A 24,322-nucleotide genomic window follows, 5' to 3' on the forward strand; every position below is an offset into this window, starting at 1 on the left:
AACCCACTGCAGGTTGCAGCTCCTACATCGTTGCTACGGTGACGTAGGTGAACACGTCGGCTACATTGAGTGGCGTCCCATTTCGTAGGGTCAGATGATCTCTGCTCTTCATCGCCAAGGAGGCTGCTGGAAACCGAGTGCTAGTGTTAAGGGACTGGGCGTCAGTTTCTATTGAGCAAACACTGTTTTCGTTTTATTTTGCTGATCTTCTCAGTTTGCAGCTGATTATCTTCATGTTTTTGGACGGACACATCAAACAGTCTGAAGGACTCTCGGGCCGTTTCCAGTCCCAGAGTCCAGAGTTTTACTGAACCTAATCTGAAACCAAATACCAAGAAGAGAATGAAAATAATTCCTGGTTGCACCACGTCGTTTTGCAGAAGTGCAACCGAAAGGGGCGCGGTTCAGACGTGTTCTCCAGACTTCACATCAAAAACCAGACTCAGAGACACACAACCTCAGTCTAAATAGTTTTCAGTTTGTTGTTGTTGTGTGTCTGTGTGTGTGTCTGTGTTGATTATGAAACAATAATTAAGAAGCAGTGTGTTTGTCCTGCGCCCCGCCCGCTGCTCCACAGACTGTATTAGTGCTGTGGTTAACTTCAGCTTTGCGTCATGTGGTTCATCCTGAGTCAGATTCTGCACCGGATCAACTGGACCTGGACTCTCCTCCTCCTCCTCCTCCTCCTCCTCCTCCTCCTCCTCCTCTTTTTTTTTTTTTTTACTATAAACACTCGAGGGGGCTCATCCTCTCTCGCCCCGCCTCACGGCCCCCGACCTGTTTGTTCTCATAATAATCCGCTGATTTAATTACATAAGGAAAATAACCAGCCTCCTTTCAATTACTTTTCGATTACCTCGTCTCCCCCCCTCCCCCTTCTCCCCTCTCTCTCGTCCCTGGAACCTGCAGCTAAACGCATCATCCGCTGTAATGAATTAGATGGTGGTGTAGTGTTGTAGCGTTATGATCCTTTACGGCGTCGTTAACACAGACGATGTGATGATCTGCTGCGCTTTTATTTTATTTAAAGTCCCCCGCTAAACAAAAAAATTGACTTTTTGAAATTATTAACATGTCAATAATGTAGTGTTTGGGTTCTGCTACGAGACATTTCAGCAGCAAAGTCGCTAATGCAGCCACAACTGAGCATTTTAGATTTGAAAATGCAGTTTTAAAGCCAGAGTATGAAAATAAAAGTTGGATTCAGTTTTTCAGCAAACAGTCGGGATTAATACGTCATAATCCCTAGGAACCAATCCCGTTGAATTTGTTTTGCATCTCATTTGTTGTTCACTGTGATGTGATCTACTTACACAGTTAGATATTCAAGTAGTACCATTAGTTTCCGTTGTGTTTGGACTTCGCTCCTCCGTTTCCCTTGCCCCGTTAACGCACACTGCTGTTATTTAGCAACACGATGGCAGTGGGCACGAGTCATGATGCATTTGCATACTCATGAATATTCATAGAATCTGGATTTTTCAATGAGGGAGAAATAGTAGATGTGTTTTCAGCCTATTTGGGAGCTTTTTTAAACAACTTTTTTGTGGGAAAGCAATTTAATCAAAAAATAGTCACAGCAGAGCATTTTTACAAATTTTAAAATAATGCCTCTTTAGGGGGACTTTAAAAAAAAAAAAAAAGAAAGAAAAAGGAAGGAAAGTCGACGCCGGCGTCCTCGTTTCCTCGAGAGTGTGGCGTGACCTTTCCTCACAGGATCAGATGACCGGTGGTGAAAAAGTCTGACGAGAGCTCAGGCTCCATCAGCTGCTCATGCTCTAATGTGTGTGTGTGAGTGTGTAATGTGTGTGTAATGTGTGTGTGTGTGTGTGTGTGTAAGTAAACTCTGGTGAATAGTCCTCAGCTGCCTCTCTCGTGGGTCTCGCTCCTGTCCTCCCCTCTCCAAACAATAGCTTGTTGTATTTCCTCCCATCGTGCCTCTCTCTTCTCCACCGCACATCTGCATCCTCCTCCTCCCCCCTCCCTCCCCCCCTCCCCCTCCCTCCTCCCTCCTCTGGCCCACCGTGACCTCCGCTCCCTCTGCGTGACCTCTCCATATCCGCGCTCGAGGCCTTCTCCTCTCGTCATCGGGGAACGTGCGCACGTTTTTCCCCCGAGGGGGCGGCGTTAGTGACATTTGGATGTTTAGTACTGTATCTCATCGTGGGTTCGTCCACGGCGTTGCCCCGGCCAACAGCTTTTCCTCTGACCTCTCCCTGAACTGGTCCTCATGTTTATGAACCATGTCCAGCCAACCCCCCCCCCCCTTAACCCCCCCATCCCCCCCACCGTTTAACCACCACCACCACACCCACACTACACATTCCTGCATACATATGGGGCTCGGCCGCTGCCAGTGATGACGTCCACCTCGGTTTTTTATTTATGAGATCTCGACTGACTTCGGGCCAACGTCAAGTGTCGTGCATTGTGTTGCAGATGTTTGGAATGCAAAATACGGCCGAGGTGGAGCCGCCGGAGCCTGTGTCATCACTTTATCTGACGATTTCCCCTCACGGCCTCTGTCGCCTTTTGACATTTCAGCACCAACGACGACGCCACCGCGGTTTGTTTGCTTAAAAATTCGAAATTCGCTCATTAATATCCGTGTGTGTGAGGTTCTTTGGTCTCTTCCTCCCTAAATGTCAGATGTTATCAATCATCATCTCCCGTTGTAAAAAGGAGAAAAAAAAGCTCCACAGCCGTGTGCGTTTGAGGTTTGTGTCAGATTCCACATCCTCAGAGGGAGGGAGGGTTTAATACTGGCCGTCACCGGACCATTTTTTTATTTTCCCCCAGCCGGCCCAATTACGGTGGCCTCAGTACTTGTGCAGCTGCTTCGTGTTGGAGAGTCAGTGTGTGTGTGTGTGTGTGTGTGGGACCGAGTTACTCCAGGTTACCCTGAGGATCCTCCGGAAATACTTGATGCGTGAGGCGTCCAGCTGCTGCGAGTGAGAGTGACAGCAGCCACAGGAGACAGGTCCAGTTCTTAGTAACAGCAAACTGCTGATTGTACAATTTAACATCCAAGTTTTTTTAAAGCTCCATACAGTATAAAGGTAGATGTTTGTGTTAAAGCTCCATACAGTATAAAGGTAGATGTTTGTGTTAAAGCTCCATACAGTATAAAGGTAGATGTTTGTGTTAAAGCTCCATACAGTATAAAGGTAGATGTCCATGTGTAGTGTGATTATAAAGCAGCTCTAGGTTCTATATTAATACTGTGAAAGTATCAAAGCCTCAGTCCACAGAGAAATGCACACAGCCTGTATTCAGAAACTGAGCCTTAAAACCAGCCGTCAGGACTTCCTGTCACTTTGTGATGTCACAACAAAGCCCCGCCCCCTCACCACCTGGACCCATGCACCATCCAACACTTTGCAGGATTTGGTTTCTCTGGGTGTTTTATTCTGAAATCTGCTCTTTTTTTGTAATTGAATCACTCAGAAAAAAACAGTCAGCCAATCAGGAGAGGCTCAGAGGCAGAGCATCCTCTCTTCTGATTGGCTGACACCAACCTGTTGTTAGAAGAGCTCCAGAGGAGATGGAAATATATCTTATTATGGATCAACACTTCAAATTAAAACACCATACAGATACATTTCTCCTTATTGTTGCATATGGAGACAAAACTCTGAGTCATTGTTGCCAGAATTGTGTGAAAATTGAGTTTACAGTCTTGACAGTGACGGACTAAAACCACCATAAGAGGAGTGAGTTGCAGCTCTAAGTGAGCGGAGCAGGTGTCTGGATGGATCTCTGGGGTTTTGGCGTCCTGCTGTAGATCCTCATGGCTGCTGTCAGACCTGGAGGCAGGGCCTCGGGCGCCCAACCAGCGCTCGGCCGCACAGCTGACTGCAGATGGGCTTGAAAAACGAGAAGCCGGAGAATATTTAAGAAGACGGATCATTGCTAGGAAATGTTTAATAATAATTTTTTTTTAAATAGTGCGCTGTAAGATCATATTTCTCCCTCCTGGATTATTGTCCTCATTCATTATTCAGCTCTGACAAAGCCCCTTGATATTTAAGCTCAAGTGTGGTTACATCTCACTTTTATGGATCCATTGTTCCTGGGAGCCACAATAAAAGTCTGATGTGTCTTGAAAAACGGTTTCCTCTCCTCCTCCTCCCCCTCCTCCCCTACCTCACCCCCCCACCCCCGGTCTTGTCTGCTCGGGAGGTCTTACCCTAGTTTAGGGAGAATGCTAATTCAGTCTGACCGGCGAGCGGGAGTCTGGGCCGTGGCTGAACCGTCTCTGTGTTCCCGCGGCCTGGCATCGCCGCCGGCTCATCAGCTGCACCGATAGGAGCAGGGAAACCAGGGCAACCTCCAACCCCCACCCGCCAATCACATCGCTCGCTTGCTCTCTCGCCCGCGCTCCCGTCAGCACTGTGACAATTGACCCCATCCACCCTACCCTAACCCCCCAACCACACACACACACACACCACATGCACCAGTCGCAGGTGTATATCAGGACACCTGTTTGTTCATATATACTGTATGTGTGTATGTGTGTGTTTGTGGCTTTGTGGCTTTGTGTGCACCAGCTCGTGTTTCACTCCAGGCTGCAGGAAAAGCTAAAAGTGGGTTCATCATGATAGAAATATATTTTTTTGCAGGCAGTATTGTGTCTTTGTGTGCACAGTGTTTGTGTTTGAGTGTGTGTGCATGTGTGTTTGAGTGTGTGTGTGTATGTGTATGTGTATGTGTGTGTGTGAATCCCCCACTCAGGAAATCACAGGGACCACCTTCACACACAAGCAAAGGATGTTTTCTTTTCCTTAATTCACTCACTCAGGAACTAAAAATGGGTTTCCTCTTTGCTGCACGGAGACAAATTCACCATCAGAGAGGGAGAGAGCAGCACATTACACTGCTGTACACACACACACACACACACACACACACACACTCTCAAACACACACACACACACGTTTCCACTGTCATACCAGAAAAACACCACGGTTACATAACGCAGAGTAAAACCTCGAGAGTTCACGCTCAACAAACGTGGAACCGCAGCAGCGGGACGAGACTCAGGTCTGAACTCTGGGACTGAGGCGGCAACGTGGTCGTTTATTTGTTGATGTTGTTACTCGGCCAGATGAGGGGAGGGAGGGGGGGGGGTTCTGCGGTGGAGGGAGGGCTTTAGTAAAGAAAAAGGAAAAGAAAAGTTGAAGCTCGGGGGTTCACATTTGTGTTTCATTCTTTGTGTCGGCCGCCGACACCACAGACTAATGACGGGGTGAGAGAAAGGAGAAGGAGAGTCCTTCAGGAAAACATGGAAATCAGAGCAAGAATGTGGAGCTCAGAGGCCAGTGATGTCATGTCACCATGGGCAACCAGGTGTGCTCCTCCTCCTCCTACTACTACTACTAACTAGGGATGGCTCGATACAACTTTTTAATGTCCGATACCGATATCAATCCAATATCGTCTTTTCTCCTGTTCATGTTAAAGGGATAGTTCAACATTTTGGCAAATTGGCCCATTGCCATAATCCCTATAGTCATAGCAGTAGGTTCGTCACCTTTAATTGTCGGTGCAAGCTGTTTTTAGAACGGCGGAGCAGAGCCGTGAGCTGCTCAGAGCTACGCTACGGAGGCTAATGGGATTTCTTGGTTTCCCTCATCAAACTCATCAAATACACAATCCAACAACTCCAAAACGCTCTGGTGGACAAGTTGTGACCTGCACATTCACCACGCTATGAGATAATAACACAACGTTACGAAACAGAGTTGTTTTAGAGGCAAATGCAGAGACTGCTTGCTGGAAAACTGCCCCCGACGGGAACGTACATCAGTGGTTTTGCATGAATTTACCTCTAAAACAACTCTGTCTGGTAACGTTCTGTTATTATCTCATAGCGTGGTGAATGTGCAGGTCACAACTTGTCCACCAGAGCATTTTGGAGTTGTTGGATTGTGTATTTGATGAGTTTGATGAGGGAAACCAAGAAGTTGAGCATTTGGGCTTAGGTATCGGATCGGACGGGCTATAGTTGTTTTTTTCGATGGTCGATCCTGAAATTTTGAACCAATATCGAACCGATACCGATCCTGAGTATCGTATCGAGCCACCCCGCAGCTCAGAGATGCTCTGTCTGTAGATCGAGACACGTATCAACGAGGACGAGGCAAAAAAACGTGACGTCCCATCCCGTTAATATTTTTTATTTTTTTTATTTTAGATTTTAAAACAAAACAAAAACATGTCTGACGTCCCCGCCCGCGCTCCCTCCTGCTCGCTCCTGCTGTTGAACCCTGGGTGTGGAGCAATAACAGTGGCCTCAGTGTCAGTCTGGATTCCTCTGTGTTTTGGGGGAAAATTCCTCCTCGCTGCTGCTGCCGCTGCTGCTCACACACACACACACACACACACACACACAGTCATGTTATGGAAGCCAAGTGCAAATTGTGCCAAACAGAGAAGAGAGTATGTAAGGATCCAGGGAGAAGACAAAACCCTGCTGTGTATCCTGTTTCTGCAGAGAGAGACAGGAAAACAACACAGATAGGTGGTGGACACTTTTTTTTCCTCTTTTTTTTAAGACGTGTCCTTAATTGACAAGTGTAAACAAGTCAGAATCTTGAGGAGAACAAATGCAATTAGCAGCAAGAATTTTTTTTTGCTTAATCTGCTTTCTCCTCCTCCTCCTCCTTTTCCCAGAGCCACGGTGGTTAAGTGTTTGTGGATGGTTTTAAATCACACTCTGCCTCTCCACCTACAGAGATGAGGAGAGAGAGACAGAAAAAGGAGGAGGAGGAGGAGGAGGAGGAGGAGGAGGAACCGAAGCTCAGGGTTGATAAAAGTTCATAAGTAATCTCGGTGCATATTTGTGAAGATTAGCAGCAGCGGCCATGCAGGACTGTTCAAGGCTGCAGCCGCCGGCCGCACTCCTCTCTCTCTCTTTTTCTCTTTTCTGTGATCTGTGTCTACGTATGTATGGATGTGTGCATGTGTGTGCGTGCATGTGTGTGTTTGTGTGCATGTGTGTGAGAAAAAAGAGGTGGGGTGCGGTAAAGGGGGGTTCTTGGCACAGCTTTAATGGTCTTATGATTCCAGATCAGGAGTTTTTTTGTTCTAGCGGATTCGAGATCAGGCACCGTCTTCCTGTCTGGACGCAACAACACATTTTTACACACCCTGACAAAAAAAAAAAAGTAAAAACAGATCCATCAGAGAATATGAAGGTCTTTTGTTTTTGTTCTGTTGTCATTTCACTAATGAAAAACAAAGATATGATGAGAACAAAGAGTGATCGCTGCTGTGCTGACCTCATCGAGTAAACACAGTCGAAGGAGGAGGAGGAGGGAGGAAAAGAGGAGGGGGGGTCGCTGTGTTTATGACGGCAGTGTTGGTTAAATATTAATACACTATATCATCCTGTTGGACACTTCTTCACACCTGTGTCTCAGTGTGTGTGTGTGTGTGTGTGTGTGTGACGCGGCGACGCGCAGCTCCAAAGACAAACGATGCATATTCAAGGTTTTTTCACACTTTGTTCTCTCTCTCTCGCCACCTTCCAACCTTCACACAAACACCGACTTGTGTACTCAAAACGCCACATGTCGCAGGCAAACAGATGCATATTTGCTCGTCATGTTTACACGCCTTAGCTTGTAAATTATGCGAGCACACACACACAGGTACATCACATCACATCACATGACCCGGGCCCTGAGGACGCCGCCGCCGCCGCCGCGTGTCCCTCTCCTCTCTCTCCGCCGCCCGTCATAAACTCTGAGCCGACAAACAAACTCTCACTGTGAGTGTACGAACGAACGAACGGGGAAGAAGAAGAGGAACAGGAACAGTCAATGAAACAAAATGGCTCCCTTTGCTCAGTCATTGCCGGCAATTTGGCCGAGGTTTCCTTGGCAACGCAAACCTGGTTTCTCAGTGAGGACAAGCAGAGATGGTGTGCTGCTGCTGCTGCTGCTGCTGCTGCTGTGAGCCTTGTTTTTCTCTGCTCTCTGTCTCCAGATACAAATCATAAATTATTTTTTGAGCCTTTGCACTGAACTTGAGGAGCATTTGTCTTTTTTTTTTCTTCTAAACAACATGCACAGAGTCTTTTTTTTTTTTGCTTAGTTTTATTTAAATGGCAGTAAAAGGCCCTGAAACCTGCTGCAGTCGTTCCGGTCAGAGATTAATAAAGAAGATTATTTGAATTGGCTTTAATCTTGTCATTAGATCTCTGCTGCTTTTTTTTTTGCTTTTTTTTTCTTCAGGCCTCTGTCGGCGCTGATTGTGATAAAGCAGCGGAGCAACAACCAGGATGTCACTGAGGAAATTGTGCTATTCACTTCCCTGAATCACTTTTTATGCAGAAGTGCAGCGAGCAGCAGCAGAGGTGCATCAGTGTCATCGGCCGCTGATATGACGACGCGATACCACTGACATTAAGACGTCGAGTAGATAAACATCAGGAATTAAACCTACTAAGTGAATAAAATAGCAGCTCATTAAAAAAACATGTTCTCCTCTAGTCGCTCTTGCACAATTTATGTGCAAAGGTCTCGTGCATTAAGTGTGCGTCTGGAAAATCTTTGAGGAAGAGAGTTGTAATTGAAAATCGGGATCTTCTTCTATCTTGAATAGTCCAGGTGTGGTTCAGAGTAAAACCTGAAGATTTGAAGCAGCAGAGTTTGTGGAGTGAGTTTTCTCTGGTCCTGTGGTGTGTAGATGTTTTTATACCGTAGGATGGAGCTTCATCAAGGGTGAGAAGGTCCAGATGTTTCTGGGAGTTTGGGAGTGGAAGACATCACCATCACCTCAGCTATGGGCTATGTTTTTTTCCCGCAATGCAAAGGGAGGTTGGATCTGTTGCATCCCTCCATTCTACACCATAGATATAAGAAATAAAAGAAGACTAGATAAGATGACTCACCCAATGCTGCTGCCCAATGACACAGCATCACCACACAGCCGCCATCTTGGCTCGGTCCACTCCCTCCCTCAGAGCAAACGGTTTGGTTTGTTTTAAACGTCAGAAATGCAGTTATGATACTGCATACTTAAGATTATGAATCATTTTAATCATGTACTAAGGGCGAGGGGGCGGGGTTTTACCTGCACAACTCACACCGACATATACAAAGACAAACAACCTCACACACTCTGGTTCACACCTACAGGCAGTTTAAAGCCGCCAGTCACCCTAGTGTGCATGTGTTTGGACAGACACATGGAGAACGAACATGCAAACTTCACCAAAAGATTGAATCCAGATCCTTTTTGCAACACGGTGCCGCCATGTTGGATCTGTTTCTGCACTAAAATTTGAGTTTTTGCAGCAGCTTGGTGAACATGTGTTCTGATCTGACATTAAAATATAGATTTTTTAATTTGTTTTAGATCTTTTTGAGGCCTTTTCCTTGGCTGCTGCAGCTGGTCCACCCTCCAGCAGGTCAACCACCCGTCCATCCCAGATATTTACTGTACACTGAGCCTCTGGAGCTACGTGCTTCTTCTTACTCCGTGTTTAGGTTCAAACGAAGCACGTCACGTCATGATTTCATTCTTCGTCTGATCCCGTCGTGTCCGTCGACTGGTCCACACCATTAAACCCTCTGTTATTTAAATGCACACGTTGCTGCTTTGTGCTGCTATCACATCACATCAGATAAGACCTTCTCCTCTCTCTTTACTTGCTCAGGCATGAGTGACCTTTTTCTTTTCTCTTTTTTTCTTTTTTTCTTTACGGACGCCTTTCACTTCTAGTCTTGGAGTCAAACGAGCCACTGCTTATCAGTCAGTCACCTATTACTTCTTGCTCCGGCTGCCTCTGCAAACACACCGGGCCGTGGCATTTACCACAACTATGTAGGCTACACACGCACACACACACACACACACACACACACATGTTCAAATGCAGCAAACACAAACATGGATATCTGGGCCTGGCTGCCTGCAGCACGTCGTCTCTTCCAAGTTACCTCGGACAATGTAGCACATTTAATCTGGTCATACGGAGCTGTGTTTGTGTAATTTGTGAGAGAACGTCCTCTGCGAACAAAACAGATACCTCAGCTACATTTTTTCATCCTGTGGAATTTCAGGCAGGTTGTTTTGAATAAGGCGACCGAAAAAACAAAAAAAAATTGGTATGTCATTTGAGCTACAATAGCGACTTTCTTCAGAGTTTGATATGTGTGTGTGTGTGTGTGTGTGTGTCTGTGTGTGGGTGTCTGTTCTCCCCCTGAGCCAGCTGAGGTAATTAGATTGTGTTCAGTGCGCTCTTCACATACCCCAGGGCGAAAGAAACACGTCCACGCTGTCTCTGCCTGTTGTTGTTGTCGTTTGGGACAATAAATGATGCAAATCACATTTACCTGCCAAAGAAAACACACACAAACACTCACACATACACAGACACACACATAAACACACATGACCTGTGCACAGTTCATCCAGAATCCATCGCAGCTCACACAACCATCATGTCTGTGCATTAACTCTCCCCTCTCCGTCCCTCTGTCCCTCCGTCCGTCAGGTGGCGTGGGCATCGCGGCCACCCAGCTGTGCCAGACGGTGAAGGACGTGACCGTGTTCGGCACGGCGTCGGCCAGCAAGCACGAGACCATCAGCCAGGGCGGAGTCACGCACGCCATCGACTACCGCACCAAGGACTATGTGGAGGAGGTCCGCAAGATCAGCCCCAAAGGTGAGACACACAATACATAGGCCTACATTTTATTTATAATGCACTTTACATTTAAGCAATCTCAAAGTGCTACAGTACAAGCTCAACTTAAAAAGGGACACAAGTTAAGAAAAGTTAATAAAAGACAATGAAGAGTGTACTAAAATTTAGCAGAAAGCTTTCCTGAATAAATATGTCTTCAGACACACACACATCTGCACCCGGGGAGTTGTTTAAGTTGATCTCACTGAGTCACAGAGATACAGTATCACAGACACCAGTTAGTCACAGACAGACAGACTCATCAATATAGTAAATACAACATTTAACAGAAGTCATTGACAAATGTCCAAAGATGCTTTTTCCACCCTCCTTAAAACAAGATCGAAGTCTGTAGGTGCAGAGGGAACGTTGAGGATGAATAACAATGACGACCATGAATGAGACGTTTAGGGTCTGGTATAAATCTTGGTATCACGATACTTTGTATTGAAATATTGTATTGATACCAAGGGGGGAGTTGTGGGTTCTACAAGTGAAGACCACTTCCGCGTTCAAAAAGCTGCAGTTCCCCGTCCGGCCTCTGGGGGCTGGTGCCAGAAGTGAGCAACTCTCCATTGACCGCCATGTTAAAATAGCCGACTTTACAGCTTAAAATAACATATTTACAGCCTGGTACATTTTATTTTTTTGGTCTCTACCGATAGTTTCCACCTCCGTGAACACTGTGGGGGTGGTGAATTTTTTTGTACCACAACCGTTTTAGTGTTGTTTAGGCTTCATAAATGGGGGCGTGGTTACGTTGAGTGACAGGTTCACAGAGAGTAACCGGCCGTTAATTGGTTGCTTCGAGGTCAGCGGGCGGGTTCTCAGCCGGCTAACTGCGGCACCTCTCCAAATATGGAAAGTAAAAGTAGACTCCCACTAAAATCCAAGATGGCGCAGTTCAAATGCCCGTAGTAGGAGCACAAAACAGACTCCCCAAACCAATGGGTGATGTCACGGGTGCTACGTCCATTCTTTTTACAGTCTATGATTGATACACAGACGCCCAGTATCGATCTTTTATTATGTCGACTGCAAATACAAACCCAAGTTTTTTTGGCAGCAGAACACTTGATTTTTTAAAAGTAGGAAGATTAAAAATGATTGAAGTGAGATGAACTAAACTGAAAACTGCATATGTTGATAAAGTTTTCCATTCAGAAAGTGCAGGATCATTATTGCAATACTCTAGGATATACAGGGATATACTCAGGATCTCTGCTGATTCCCACCTCCAAACACAACTTAGTTTTAATTTCAGTTTCTTCAAAAATGTTTTAATAGGAAAGTTTTTCATCAGTCCCAGAAGTGGTGCAGTGTGTGGATGTGATAAAAAAAAAAGAGAGGAACAGCACAGCACAGACCAGCCCTTTGTTTTGCTATAATGTAAAGTTTTATAAATGCCCCAGTGTAGAGTGTGTATCAGTCTGTATTTACAGTCACACACACACACACACACACACACAGTGAGAGAGGAGGACGGATGTTTTCCCACTGGCACAGAGCAATACTGTGACTGTGAACGCTGCTGCTACACAACCTGCAGCTACACAACCTGCAGCTACACACTGACTGAGCTGATACATTTCAACACACTTTTTTTCTGCCATTGTGTGTCAGCGACTGCGTCCTCGGTGGAGCCGGCTGCTGCACAGGGAGTCGTCCTCCCTGTCTGGCTCCTCAATAACCTCGTATCTGCACAGTTTTATGTAGATGCAGAGATGACACACACACAAAAACGATGCTTTTCAGCTAAATGAAGCAGCAGCAGCAGCATGGTCCACTTCCTGTTCCTTCTTCTTCTTCTGCTGCTGCTGCTGCCTACTGCTGCGTAGACTCTTGTTATTCTGCTGGAGGCTCATTTCATAGTCGTGTCTCTGTTCTTTTAGAGAGACACAGACAGAGACGGATAAGAAGAAGCGAGCAGGAACTGACACTTGAGACAGAACGTATCTAATTAGAGGCTTGGATCAATGTGCAGCCCCCCCCCCCCCCCCCTCTCAGCTACCTTTCCCTCCTCCCCTCCCCTCTCCTCTGTCTCCATCTCCGGCTCTTCAGTCAATTCATCTGTGCTGTGGTCAAGGCGGCGTCCTGCTGCGAGAGCCTCAGCCTACCCACGATCAATAGACGCCGGGGTTTAGCGGAGCAAGGAGGAGGTGGGGGGTGGGGGGGTGGAGGGGGGTTAGCCCAATTTGAGGAGTTCCCCCCTCTGGCACAGAGGCTGGTCATTAAGGTTGAGTCGACGGGGCTCAGACGTTAATAAGCCACAGAGAGAAGAAACCTTGGTAGAGAGGGAGGTTGCCATGTTTTTACCATCTGCTCTGAGCTGGCTTTGGTTTGTTATTAGGGTTGCAAAGGGGCGGAACATTTCCAGTAAATTTCCGGTAAATTTCCAGAAACTTTCCATGGGAAGTTAAGCTGGGGAATTTTGAAAATGTTCCAAATTGGAAACTTTCCATGGGAATTATGGTAATTGGGGGTAATTTAAACAAACTGTATTATATCCAAACATAAATGTAAATATTTTGTTTTGTCATAAGCAGACATCCATGCAAAATAATACAAATAAAAAACATGACATTTCAATAGAACTTTATCAAGTTTGAATTCTTGTATGAACAATCAATTCTTTTACTGAACAACAAAAACATGAATGTTGAATAAAATATTACTCACCCTCCCTTTTAAGGGCCAACCTTCAATTTTGTAAATTTCGGCATGGGCGCTACCAACACACAGCTGGGAGGGGGGTGGTCACACACACAGTTTTCCCTAACAAATGAATTAAACTATAGAATGAAATTGGAAATAACAAGAGACGGATGCGTTAACAGCTGGGGTTCTTAAAAGGAGAATGTATGTCACATATTTAATACGGTGGTTACGCCCTTGAATTTCGGATTTATTCCCATATATTCCCATTAATTCCCATATATTCCCATCCCCGTTTTTATCCCTTTTGCTCTTATCAGTGACAAGAATGAAGCAACACTAAAGCAGTGAGATCTCTTCATGTAAACACGGCACAACTTGGCCACTCTCACTACTCCTAGTGAACTCTGGCATGCAGGGATGGGGGGGGGGGGGGGTGGGGGGGTTGCTGAGGAGACTTGGCAGCTCGTCTCTCTGAATGCACCACTAGTGATACGTTGTGTCTCTGTCTCTTGCTGCTGCAGGACTGGACATCATCCTGGACCCTCTGGGAGGATCAGACACCCATAAGGCCTACAACCTGCTGAAGCCCATGGGCAAACTCATCACCTATGGTGAGTAACTCTGTCGCCTCAATGCACTTTTCACTACAGGTCTGTTTCCACTGCAGGAGTTCCTGGTAAAGGGAGGGGGGAGGAACTTTTACAGGAACCGTCCTCTCGCAACCACGCCTCCACTGCAGACCAGGACCCGCCAGGTCTTGCAGCGACGTGCAACAGTTTCGATCATTGCGCAGTAATTGTGCAGCTTTTCTTTTTTTTTATTCCCCAGTTGTTTTTTCCGGATGTATAGATGCTTTCTAATAAAGCTGGGTTTTTAATTGCCGTTACGATCGAATATTTATCAAACTTATTTTTACTACTACTACTCTCATACATCTTTTACTGACGTATTCTCTCTTTTTCCGGCTGTGTAGATGCTTTTTAAAAAGGGATAGTTCAACATTTTGGTAAATTGGCCCATTGCCATAATCCCTATAGTCATAGCAGTAGGTTCGTTACCTTTAATTGACGGTGCAAGCTATTTTTAGAACGGTGGAGCAGAGCCGCGAGCTGCCCAGAGCTACGCTACGGAGGCTCATGGGATTTCTTGGTTTCCCTCATCAAAGTAATCAAATACACAATCCAACAACTCCACAACGCTCTGGTGGACAAGTTGTGACCTGCACATTCACCACGCTATGAGATAATAACAGAACGTTACCAGACAGAGTTGTTTTAGAGGGAAATGCAGAGACTGCTTGATGAAAAACTGTCCCTGAAGGCAACGTGCATCAGCGGTTTTGCATGAATTTACCTCTAAAACAACTCTGTCTGGTAACGTTCTGTTATTATCTCATAGCGTGGTGAATGCGTAGCGTCTTGATCAGTAATGGAAGATGATTGGTCGGGGTCGTACTTGTAGTGTTGCCAGTCTCCCGACCAAGACACGGCAAGACTTTCTGCCACTGTGAGTGTTTAATCTGACATTGTGACCATCGTGAAAGACAAAAACATTGTTCTTGGCATAAGAGGCAGAAACCTCGAACAGAACCAGACTCAGAGTGGGCGGGGCCATCTGCAATAATAGACATATCATTAATGGTGATAGTAGCAGCAGCAGCAACGGCAAGACTGTATGTACCTAGGTGCTGACACAAGCTAATAACAGTAATAATGGTTATTATTGTTTTTAATTACAGTAGAGTTCAGCAGCAGCAGATTCAGACTCAACAGCTCTGGAGAAGGAAATAATAAATAATGTTTTACCTCGACAGCTTAGACAGTTTGAATCCTCACTGATACAGGAAAAGTCCAGAGTTAATACCCAATGAATTTAGTTGAAACGGTCAACGCGGAAGAATGATGGCCTCGCAGCAGCATAATCACACACAGAAGCACTTTAATGAACTGAAGTCCAATAAAAAAATCAAACCTTGACCACAAGAAATGTGTTTTTCCAGCTGAGCTTCTCCAGATTTGTACTTTTCAAAGTTACCACCACCAGAGCTTATGAGAAATCCTGTGGTTTACTGAGCTGGTATGTGGTCAGTGTGTCAACGAGCTACTGACAGAAACCGCCATGACACAGACCAATCCTCACCTGCAGCTCATCGGCTCTGCATCGTTCATGAGGTCTGGTGGACTTCATTCACCCGGTCCCAGTCTGGTGCTGCACATCTGGAGGAGCAGCTGCAAATTCAGTCATTTAAAAAAAAAAAGAAAGAAAAGAAAATAACTAAAGAAGAATGCACAAAACCAAGCACATGATGAGTGAGTCATTACTGGTCTACGAAACAACAGCGCTGGGTTTTTGCACACGGTGCCGTAGAGTGAAGTGAAGCAGCAGCAGCAGCAGCAGCAGCTTCCCGGTGGGCGTGCTGACCCCCCCCCCCCCCCCCCCCGCGGGGGTCCGTGTCCTCAGTGCGCTGTGTGTCGTCCGTGGGAAGGGAAGACCAAACCGTACATACACTGGTTCTGTTGCGATGCCAATCTGGAAACCCAGCGTGCATGCAACAGTGGGCGGGGTCGGCATCCACGGAGAACAGGGCTTTGCCTTTGCATGTTGCACAAAAACCCACTACCCAGCATGGTGCCCTCAGCCCCCCCTCTCCTCCTCCCATTCACCCGCTCTCTTCACCCCTACAGAACCCCAACCTACCCTACCCTACCCGCCCCGGCCGGTCCCTCTGTTGCTGCTGCTGCTGCTGCTGCTGGCCGCGTCTCTTCCAGCTTATCAGAAGTATGCGTGGTGGAACAATGGGCGTTCTATGCACACGAAAACCTGGAATGTGTCTGAATGTAGCGGGCCGGGTCCCTCTCTTCTCTCAGAGCTCGCTTTGTGTCCCCTTGTTCCCCCAAGAGAGAGGGAGAGAGAGAGAGAGAGCACAGGAGGCTGGGAGGGAGAGAGGGAGGGAGGGAGGGAGGGAGGTGATGCGGTGACAGTCGGAGCTGAGGTGGTGTGAAACTGGATTTCAGGGTGAAAGGTGCAGGACAGAGTGTGAAGGTGCAGAGGTGGGACACAGGTGACAGACGGAGTGGAGACACTGGAAATGAATGAAAAGGCAGCAAATCCTCACTTTTCAGATGCATGAACAAGTTTTTTTGGTGCTTGCACATTAAACTGCCCTCGATAGGAACGTGCATCAGTGGTTTTGCATGAATTTACCTCTAAAACAACTCTGTCTGGTAACGTTCTGTTATTATCTCATAGCGTGGTGAATGTGCAGGTCACAACTTGTCCACCAGAGCGTTGTGGAGTTGTTGGATTGTGTATTTGATGAGTTTGATTAGGGAAACCAAGAAAGAAATCCCATGAGCCTCCGTAGCGTAGCTCTGAGCAGCTCGCGGCTCTGCTCCACCGTTCTAAAAATAGCTTGCACCGACAATTAAAGGTAACAAACCTACTGCTATGACCATAGGGATTATGGCAATGGGCCAATTTGCCAAGATGTTGAACTATCCCTTTAACAGCTGTTGCAGAAATGTTGCAAATTCATCTTCTAGTGTCGTTTGCATGCTAACCATATAGCGCCAACCTGTCTCATCACTTTCCAATATAAATACCCAACTACACAAATGTTATAAATACCTATATGTGACAATGGGACACCACATTAAGCTTCAAAGTTTTTGAGTAGGAGCTCAGTCACTGCAGGTGTAAAAGTACAATTTTCCAAACACTTAATGCCCTAAAAAGAACGACTAAATGGTCAGAAACATCTGTCCCATCGGTCCGTGTTTTGATTTAATAGGCAATCAGCAATAAATGTTTTTTTTAAGAAAAAGAAGAAAATGACAGCAGCCAATAGCAGCTCAGTGGAATGAGCACTTCTTTCAGAGAAACACAAGTTTGAACATATTTTAGTTGCAACTGCTCATTCCTCCTCTGCAAACAACAAACCAGCACCACCTGTTACTGACAGGAAAAGTTACAAAAAGCCCAATTAAAATAACTTTTTTTCTCTATTATTTATTGATTAAATTATAGAGCAACTCTAAAAGTAAAGCTCAGATCAGGTAGGAGGAAAAAAGGTGAGGTAAGAGCAGAAGAAGGAAAAAGTGGGAGTGAATAATATATAAATAAATCAATCAACAATGGATGGACTGTGTCTTCTTTGCAGTGGAGATTCAGACTCTCTTCCTCTTCCTCTTCCTCATCTTCCTCCTCCTCCTCTTCCTCTTCCTCCTCTGTCAGGTACGGCCAACATGCTGGCGGGCCAGAAGAAGAACCTGCTGGCCGTGGCCAAGAACTGGTACCACCAGTTCTCCATCCACACGCTCAGCCTGATCCAGGGCAACAAGTCTGTGTGCGGCTTCCACCTGGGCTACCTGGACGGGGAGACGGAGCTGCTCACCGAGGCCATGGGCGCCATCCTGGACCTGTACAAGCAGGGCAAGGTCAAGCCCCGCATCGACTCCACCTGGCACCTGGAGCAGGTCTGTGTTACTCACTATACTCTATATATACACACTATAAAGATGCATTTTGTTGCTTTATTCATGTAATATTTGATATTTCCAGGGGTGTCAAACTCATTTTAGTTCAGGGGCCACATTCACCGCAATTTGATCTCAAGTGGGCCAGACCGGTAAAATAAGAGCAAAATAACCTATAAATAATGAGAACTCTTAATGTTTCTCTTTATTTTAGTGCAAAGAAGTACATGATTAAGGTGTTTACATTAAATGAACTGTCCTTTTACAAAACATGTTATTAAAGGGATAGTTCACCCAAAATTCAAATTTCACTCATTATCTACTCACCCTCATGTCGACTAAGAGCTGTGAGAATTTTCAGAGTCCTCCGTCCCTTCTCTGAGTTACGGGGGGGTCCGCGCAGCAGTATTTGTCCATATAATGGTTGTCAATGGATACCAACTTTCTTCGTCCAAAAAGACACACCAAAAAACATCCAAATACCTCCATGCTGCTCGTCTGTAATGTCCCTCTTGTATTGAATTGATTGTATGAGAAATTGTTCCGCCGGTCAGTGCAAATCACGCGAGATTTGCACGGACACAGGAAGAGCAGTGAACTGAGACACTGGGAGCTTCTGCTACAAACAAGCTTAAAATATAGACTTATTTAATTTTTTTTGGAACAATTTCTCATGTCGGGGCTTCAATACAAGAGGGACATTACAGACGAGCAGTATGGAGGTATTTGGATGTTTTTTGGTGTGTCTTTTTGGACGAAGAAAGTTGGTATCTCACAGCTCTTAGTTGACATGAGGGTGAGTAGATAATGAGTGAAATTTGAATTTTGGGTGAACTATCCCTTTAACAACCTGAAAGTTCATGAGAAAAACACATGCAATTTCAACAATATTATGCCTCTTCTGTCTTTTAATGTAATTTTCACACATGGCAAATTCATCCCGCGCGCCGGATTGGACCCTCTCTGGTGGGCCGGTTTTGGCCCACGGGCCGCATGTTTGACATCCCTGCTCTTTACACACTATAGAGATACGTTCTGTTGCTTTATTTCATGTAATGTTCGATTTTTCTTGAACGAGGGCGGCAGGAGGCGATGATTATTATATAACTGGTAACGTGAGAACAATCAATTTTAATTCCAGGCAGCGCTAGAAAAGTATTTTTTACTTATATTAAAGTATGATTTGATTTCAACCAAATCAAATCTCATCTGTTTATTTCATCTACAAAACAAAATTACGGCTTAAATATGTAATTTGCGATATTACATTATATATATATACAACTGGACGTGTACGATTCATGTTTTCCAGTTTACATTTATCAACATCTTCTTTGATCTACATGTGGTTTTTATGAATGTTTCCGTTCCTCAGGTTGAATGTGAGTTTCTGTGTGTTTTCAGTTCCAGGTGCGTTTATTCCTGGTTGTTAGTGTGTAACTAAACTAAACGCATTAAGTCTGAATGACCGCATGATTCACTGTGACACGGCGGCATTTACACACGAATTACATGCTTTTATTTATTTATTTATTTTATTTTTTGTGACTTTTTTTTCTTTTTACACCACGTGCCTTCAAGCATCAGATCGGCTCTGTATGTGTGTGTGTGTGTGTGTGTGTGTGTGTGTGTGTGTTGGAGCTGGGTGTGGTCTTCATCATCATCATCATCAGGGCCACAAGTTGCACTGTGTCGCCTCTGTATCGTGTAACTCACTCCTCATCCTCGGTCCAGACAGAGTCAGATTGTTGCCGACAACATTTGCGCTGCGAGCAGATATGAATAGAGAGAGTGTGAAAAAACACAGAGAGGAGAGAAAGAAGAAAACGAAGAAGAGAAAGAGGGAGGAGGAGGAGGAGGAGGCTGACATGTTCTGTTGTCAGAGTCGGGAGCTGCTGGTCAGCGTTTTGGCCCGGGCGTCTGCAGCCGGAGAGAATCACCCGCTGTCTTTCTCCGCCATCTGACGCTCTTTCTCTGCCCCTCCATCTGCCCGCTCTTCATCTCACACTCTTCCTCTCTGTCTTTAGGTTATTGACTCTCTCTTTCTCTCTCTCTCTCTCTCTCTGTTTCTCTCTCCATCTCCCCATCTCGCTGTACTCCCTCCTCACAGTGCATCTTTTTTCTTTTCTTTTTTTTGTGCTTTTTCCACTCTTGTTGCTATGGTGACATCCTTTAGTCAGTGTGTGTGTGTGTGTGTGTGTGTGTGTGTGTGTGTGTGTGTGTGTGTGTGTGTGTGTGTGTGTGTGTGCGTCAGGGAGGGGCCCTGATGTATGAAAAAGAGACATTGAAGGAGGAAGAAAACAACAAAGGTGAATCTCACTTGGTGAAAACGCCGTCGTAGTAACAGTGGAGACAAAAAGCCACGCCCCCCCTCGACCCCCCTCTCGTCCATCCATCACAGGCCTTTTGTTTAGTTTTAGTTTAGTTTTTTATTTATTTATTTTTGTTTTTTGCTCCAATAATCAATAACGTGTTTGGGCGATATCTGGGAATTAATATTATTATCCTCCTTCTCTCTCTCTCGTGGTTTGTTATCTACATCTGCTCTGACGCCCAGGAGGAAACATACGTATATAGGAGCTGCAAATAGCGCCCACCTCCTCTTCTTCCTCCTCCTCCTCCTCTTCCTCCTCCTCCTCCTCCTCCTCCTCCTCCTCCTCCTCCTCCTCCTCCTCCCCCGGTCCAGAGATGCCTGGCAGCCGGAGAGAGGGAGAGATAGACAGAGACAGAGAGATAGACAGAGAGGCTGATGGATGTTTAGAGAGCGAGGGGTGGGAGTGGGTGGAGTCGTTTAAAAGCGCCTTGGTGACTTTCATTCACATTGAAGATGATTCTTATAATTCCCCGACTCACCCCTCCCTCCCTCTCCTCCTCCTCCTCCTCCTCCTCCTCCCCCTCCTCCCTTTCATTTTCACTGAGGCGTGTTCCTCGATCATACGAAGGACACCAGTTGCTCCCTCCATCGTCGTCATCACCCCCTCCCTCTCTCCCTCCCTCTCCTCTCTTTCCCATGTGTCTGAGTCGTCAGGGCCACGTTTCAGCCAGGCTTTACGTTGCTAGGAGATGGCCCCGTTGCCGTGGCACTGGTCGTTAGGTGGTCTGCCTGCCTGCCTGCCTCGAACAAACAGTGGGATTGGAGGATGGAGGAGAGAGGAGGGAGGGATGGAGGAGAGGAGGGAGAGAGGGAGGGAGGCAGACAGTGGACGGTGACGGAGCTCGTTGGTCAAGAAGGAGGCGGAGCTTCTCCGACTGTCGGCGTTTGATTGACAGGTCATATTTGATCTGAGGGGGCGGGGTCACTGGGTTCATTTAAACCCTCCTGTTGGTCAAGGAAGGAAGGATGAAAGGAAGGAAGGAAGTTAGGAAGGATGAAGGGATATATGAAAGCAAAGGAAGGACAAAGGGAAAGAAGGAAGGAAGGATAAAGGGATAGAAGGAAGGAAATAAGGAAGGAAGGAAGGCAGGAAGGACGAAGGGAAAGAAAGAAGGAAGGAAGGCAGAAAGTATGAAGGGAAAGAAGGAAGGAAGGACAAAGGGAACGATGGTAGGAAAGAAGGAAGGGAAAAAGGAAGGAAAGATAGATGGAGGAAGGGAACAGATTGGGTCAAAAAAGAAGGAAGAAGTAAGGAGGAAGGGAGGGAGGCAAAAATGATTGTGGAAAGAAGGAAGGGAAAGGGGAAGGAAAGAAAGATGGAGGGAGAGAACGGATTTGTTCAAGGAAGGAAGAAGGAAGGAAGAAGGGAAAGAAGGAAGGGAAAAGGAAGGAAAGAAAGATGGAGGGAGGGAGGAAGGGGGGAGGCAGACAGTGGACGGTGACGGAGCTCGTTGGTCAAGAGGGAGGCGGAGCTTCTCTGACTGTCGGCGTTTGATTGACAGGTCATATTTGATCTGAGGGGGCGGGGTCACTGGGTTCATTTAAAGGATAAAGGGATAGAAGGAAGGCAGGAAGGACGAAGGGAAGTAAAGAAGGAGGGAAGGCAGGAAGGATAAAGTGATAGAAAGAAGGAAGGAAGGACTAAGGGAACGATGGGAGGAAAGAAGGAAGGGGAAAAGGAAGCAAGGATAGATGGAGGGAGGGAACAGATTGGATCAAAAAAGAAGGAAGAAGTAAGGACGAAGGGGAGGGAGGGAGGGAGGCAAAAAGGATTGTGGAAAGAAGGAAGGGAAAGGGGAAGGAAAGAAAGATGGAGGGAGAGAACGGATTTGTTCAAGGAAGGAAGGGAAAAGGAGGGAAAGATGGAGGGAGGGAACAGACCAGGTCAACTGGATCAAAAGAGGAAGGAAGAAGAAGTAAGGGTAGGGAAGGAAAGGAAAGAAGGAAGGAAGTTAGGAAGGACGAAGGGAAAGAAGGAAGAAGAAGGAGGGAACAGATTGGGTCAAAAAAGAAGGAAGAAGTAAGGACGTAGGGAAGGAAGAAAGGGAGGCAAAAAGGACTGTTCAAGGAAGGAATAAGGGAAAGAAGGAAGGGAAAAGGAAGGAAAGAAAGATGGAGGGAGAGAGGAAGGGGGGAGGCAGACAGTGGACAGTGACGGAGCTCGTTGGTCAAGAAGGAGGCGGAGCTTCTCTGACTGTCGGCGTTTAATTGACAGGTCGTATTTGATCTGAGGGGGCGGGGTCACTGGGTTCATTTAAAGGATAAAGGGATAGAAGGAAGGAAGGAAGGCAGGAAGGACGAAGGGAAGTAAAGAAGGAAGGAAGGCAGGAAGTACGGAGGGAAAGGAGGAAGGAAGGACAAAGGGAACAATGGGAGGAAAGAAGGAAGGGAAAAAGGAAGCAAGGATAGATGGAGGGAACAGATTGGGTCAAAAAAGAAGGAAGAAGTAAGGACGAAGGGAAGGGAGGAAGGGAGGGAGGCAAAAAGGATTGTGGAAAGAAGGAAGGGAAAGGGGAAGGAAAGAAAGATGGAGGGAGAGAACGGATTCGTTCAAGGCAGGAAGAAGGGAAAGAAGGAAGGGAAAAGGAAGGAAAGAAAGATGGAGGGAGGGAGGGAACAGACCAGGTCAACTGGATCAAAAGAGGAAGGAAAAAGACGTAAGGGAAGGGAAGGAAGGAAGGAAAGAAAGAAGGTAAGGGAAGGGAAGGAAGGAAGGAAAGAAAGAAAGAAGGGAAGGAAAGAAGGAAGGATGGAGGAAGGGAACAGATTGGGTCAATATGACAACAGGAGGGTTTCAAACAACTTATACAAGTTTCCCTGCAGCTGTGGATCATGATGGGAGGGGGCGGGTTCACCTGTGATGACACACTTCCTCTTCCTCCTCCTCCTCCTCCTCTTCCTCCTCCAGCTGTGGTTTATTGATGGATCCATCTGCAGCAGCAGCAGCACCGGGGACACGAAGCTAATACGATTACAATCATCATTTCATTGGGCCTCGTTACGCAGCCGGCCTCAGTTTGAGAGAGAAAATTCAATCAATTCAAATCCAGTTACAACATCACAGCAGCTTCGCGTAACATCTATCATCATATAAGCTTTCAAATTGGAGTCAGTCCTTAAAAATCCAGCACCTGAAATTGACCCCAGAAGAAGAACATGGGGTTGAATCTCGGTGAACCGCAGCAGCCTCTCCTCCGTGCATCTTAAAGGGATAGTTCAACATTGTGGCAAATTGGCCCATTGCCATAATCCCTATAGTCATAGCAGTAGGTTCGTTACCTTTAATTGTCGGTGCAAGCTATTTTTAGATCGGCGGAGCAGAGCCACAAGCTGCTCAGAGCTACGCTACGGAGGCTCATGGGATTTCTTGGTTTCCCTCATCGAACTCATCAAATACACAATCCAACAACTCCAAAACGCTCTGGTGGACAAGTTGTGACCTGCACATTCACCACGCTATGAGATAATAACACAACGTTACCAGACAGAGTTGTTTTAGAGGGAAATGCAGAGACTGCTTGATGAAAAACTGAAAAAAAAACTGAATCAGTGGTTTTGCATGAATTTACCTCTAAAACAACTCTGTCTCATAACGTTCTGTTATTATCTCATAGCGTGGTGAATGTGCAGGTCACAAGTTGTCCACCAGAGCGTTGTGGAGTTGTTGGATTGTATATTTGATGAGTTTGATGAGGGAAACCAAGAAATCCCATTAGCCTCCGTAGCGTAGCTCTGAGCAGCTCACGGCTCTACTCCGCCGCTCTAAAAACAGCTTGCACCGACAATTAAAGATAACGAACCTACTGCTATGACTATAGGGATTATGGCAATGGGAACAATTTGCCAAAATGTTGAACTATCCCTTTAAATAACGAGGGATACACTCACATTTATATTCACACCTGGTGGATTTTAATATTGAATCTATCTGTTTGTGTTGAGACGATCTCATTTCCTGTCGTCAAAACAAATGTAATTTCACATACTATGCTGCATATTAAAGTAATATCAGAGGCGTTCAGACAGAAGGTAATAATCAGAGCTCGTCGTGGAAACGTGTCGGCGGCGGAGAAACGCAGGAGATTTTTTTTCTCAATGACAGGAGTGTTTAA

The 24,322-nt window shown here is 46.0% G+C and overlaps 1 protein-coding gene across 1 annotated transcript in view; it reads left to right on the plus strand.

The window, feature by feature from the left end:
• The window catches only part of vat1 (vesicle amine transport 1), a 35,775-nt gene that overhangs the window by 10,489 nt on the left and 964 nt on the right, over positions 1-24,322 (plus strand). The window contains exons 3-5 of the mRNA XM_083977255.1: positions 10,512-10,682; positions 13,883-13,972; positions 17,595-17,836. Coding sequence (XP_083833381.1) covers positions 10,512-10,682; positions 13,883-13,972; positions 17,595-17,836 — 503 coding nt within the window. The remainder of the gene's footprint in view (positions 1-10,511; positions 10,683-13,882; positions 13,973-17,594; positions 17,837-24,322) is intronic.

The sequence above is a fragment of the Trachurus trachurus genome, assembly GCF_905171665.1.
Source record: "Trachurus trachurus genome assembly, chromosome: 8".
NCBI classification, from domain to species: Eukaryota; Metazoa; Chordata; class Actinopteri; order Carangiformes; family Carangidae; genus Trachurus; species Trachurus trachurus.